At 39.7% G+C, this 3,475-nt stretch overlaps 1 protein-coding gene across 1 annotated transcript; it reads left to right on the top strand.

Annotated features, from left to right (window-relative positions):
* The first annotated feature begins 263 nt into the window (after positions 1 to 263).
* Positions 264 to 1,211, top strand: LOC110597442 (olfactory receptor 7E24-like). The gene has a single exon (XM_040291004.2). It carries the CDS (start codon positions 324 to 326, stop codon positions 1,209 to 1,211), a length of 888 nt encoding a protein of 295 aa, XP_040146938.2. The 5' UTR covers positions 264 to 323.
* The last annotated feature ends 2,264 nt before the right edge of the window (positions 1,212 to 3,475 follow it).

Raw genomic sequence — 3,475 nt, forward strand, 5'->3', positions numbered from 1 at the left:
TTTTCTTAAAGATATGCAATATTTCATTGTGATTATAAAATTATTCCCTCCTTTTATTCCCTTCTGGACTTCTAACATTGCTCAGTTCAAGTGAGTATGGAAAGAAGGGTGGATGATGGAGATGGTTTTTTTCACTATTGAGAATTATTGTTGAAGGTGTGTGGACCTAAAACTTGAGCACCTTCCTGTGCAAACTTGATTTCAATGTTTCCAGAATGATGGGTGCCTGTTTTATGTATTTTTAAACACTTTCTTTGTTTTTCAAAAGGTGTCCAAGAAACACACAAGCACAAAATATAACCCGTGTCTCTGAATTCCTGCTCATGAGCTTCTCAGAGGATCCAGACCTGCAGCCCATCCTCTTTGTGGTATTCCTGTGCATGTACCTGATCACCATCCTGGGAAACCTGCTCATCATCCTGGCTGTCTGCTCTGACTCCCACCTCCACACTCCCATGTACTTCTTCCTCTCCAACCTGTCCTTGGCTGACATTGGTTTCATCTCCACCACGGTTCCAAACATGATTGTAAACATTCAAACTCACAATGATATCATATCCTATGAGGGATGCCTGACACAGATGTCTCTTTTTACCACTCTTGTCTGTATGGATTATATGCTTCTGACTGTGATGGCCTATGACCGGTTTGTGGCCATCTGTCACCCCCTGCATTATACAGTCATTATGAACCCTCGTCTCTGTGGCTTCTTAATTTTGGGGTCATTTTTACTGAGTCTTTTGGACTCCCAGTTGCACAATTTGGTGATCTTAAAAGTTACCAGCTTCAAGGATGTGGAAATTTCCAATTTCTACTGTGACCCTTCTGAACTTCTGAATCTTTCCTGTTCGTACACCTACTCTAATATCATTGTCAAATACGTTCTTATTGTCATCTATGGCCTTTTCCCCATCTCAGGGATCCTTTTCTCTTATTATAAAATTATTTCCTCCATTCTGAGGATCCCCTCCTCAGGTGGGAAGTACAAAGCCTTCTCTACCTGTGGCTCTCACCTGTCAGTGTTTTGCTTATTTTTAGGAACAGGCATTGCAGTATATTTTGGATCAGCTGTCTCACATTCTCCCAGGAAGGGTGCAGTGGCCTCTGTGATGTACACTGTGGTCACCCCCATGCTGAACCCCTTCATCTACAGCCTGAGGAACAGGGACATTAAAAGTGCCCTGAGGAGGCTGCAGATTAGGACAGTCTAATCCCAGCTCCTGTGGGGTATGGTTGCCATGCATTTTTGAAAATGCAACAAAGACAAATACCTAGTCCTGTCCATGTGCCCCACATGCTAATTTCTCACCAAGTTTTATCGTAGAATGGTTGGAACTCATCCTGGGAAAAATTAAGGAATAGTTCTGTAGGTGTCTGGACCTTGAATGTGAATAGCTGTTAGAAATTAGTCTGTTTGAATCTGGAATGCCCCTCAAAGACTTGCATGTTAAAGTCTTTGTCCTAAGAACAGCAGTGTTCAAATGCTATGTGAAAAGTGGATGTTCCATGAGACCTCTAACCTTATCTGTGGATTGATTCCCCCCTCCTCTTTTCCCTCTTTCCCTTTTGTCTTCCTTCTTTTCTTTTTTCTTTCTTATTTCCAATACAAGTTTTCCCTCCTTTAAGTGATTTTACTCAGGTATTTTTTCACAGTAACAGAAAGGTGACTAACACAGAAACCAAACAACTCGGGTGCATCCACATATTATATTAAGGCTCACTTATATGGTATGGAGAAGCACAGGAATTTTGAAAGTTTCATTGTAATCAGAAACTAAAAAAACAAATGATGTTTGTCTCTGGGGTAATGCCACATAGCATTTTAAAGCTTTCAAAATAAATGTATGTACTAGTTAGAGAAACTTTAAACTACATGTTGAAACAAATCAGCCCATTGCAGGGCAATAGGTGTTTTGTTGCATACTACCAAGGTGAGATTATGTACTCTTTAGGCATGTGCTTAAGAAAACTGTTTATGTATACAAAAATAAATGCAGATATGAAACCAGTGCCAGGAAAATCTACCCTCAAAATTTCTGACAGTAATTGCCTCTGGGGCAGAAATATGCAAGAGGATAGCATCATACAGAGATGCCAAAACCTGAAATTTTATAGGAATTCATTAAAACTCCTACAAGATTTAGTTGTCAAGAACAGTGTTTATAATTTTTTTGATGATGAAGTGGATTTCTGCAGTTTTTCCTTGACATTTTTATCAGTGCATTTTAGTTGTGTGCAGTGTTGGGATCTATTGTTACATATTTGTACATGCACACAATATAACAACAGAATTCGGTCAGTATAGATCCCCAGCACTCCCCCTTCATCCCATCTTCTACTCCTCTCCCCGTTCATTTCCTCTACTCTCCTGACCTCCCTTTGTCATGCAATAACCTCTGCCTTTCTTTCCCTTTCTCCACTCTAGCTTCCACAAATGAAAGAAAACATGTGATCCTTGACCTTCCGAGTTTGACTTACTCCACTTAATGTAATGTTCTCATGTTCCACCCATTTTTCTGCAAATGACATAATATCATTTTCCTTATGGCTCAATAAAACTCCATTCTGTATATTCACCACCTTTCTTTATCCATTTATTCAATGATGGGCATCTATTTTCCCTTCATGTTACATTTTAAAAAATTCAATGAAGAATATTAATCCTACAGGATAGTGGTCTTACTGTAGTGTATGGATACATGCAGGTGACATACTTGGTCAGTGATACTCCTAAGCCCTTTCCTGTCTGTCACCTCTTCCCTTCCTGTGCACACTTCTTTCAACCATAACCCTCTGCCCCCTACTTCACGACAAGTAATCCTTTCATCTCACTATGAAGTCATTTCCTGCATTGGAACAATCCCATCCACAGGTGAGAAGGGTGAAGCATTTTTGTTTGAGACTCTCCTGTCATTTATTTGTTAGTTTTATGGCTCTATAATGGAAGTGTCTTGTGTTGTAACTGTGTCACATTCTTCCAGTGACGTGGCCTTTCTGGTGGACTAAGTGATGTATCCCATGGGCACCTCTATGCTGCATCCCTCCTGTGCAGCCTGAGGAACTCAACATTAATGTCCCCTCTGAAAGCTCTGCAGCAAAACTACCTAATTTCAGGACCTGAGGCATCCAGCTGGGATGTAATGTCAGAAAATGCAGCAAGATTAACATATTTCCTATAAATCCAGCTTCCTAGAGCAAGTTATTTTTGTATGTCGACGGGTTTAATTCCTTATATTTCATAAGCAAATGGTGATCACCAAGGTTGTTAAAATGGATTCCCAAGTTTGGTTTGAGTGGATGATAAATTTCTGGAGATGTTTGATGGTAATAGTTGCACAACAATGTGAATGTAACTAAGGCCACCCAAGCACGGACTTGACATGGGTAACATGGTACTTTTTTGTTGTTTATATTTTCTTCTAATAAAATAAACATAAAATCAGATGAATCTCTGCAAAATTTGTAAGTGGAAGAA

Source organism: Ictidomys tridecemlineatus, chromosome 2 (genome assembly GCF_052094955.1).
Source record: "Ictidomys tridecemlineatus isolate mIctTri1 chromosome 2, mIctTri1.hap1, whole genome shotgun sequence".
NCBI lineage: Eukaryota > Metazoa > Chordata > Mammalia > Rodentia > Sciuridae > Ictidomys > Ictidomys tridecemlineatus.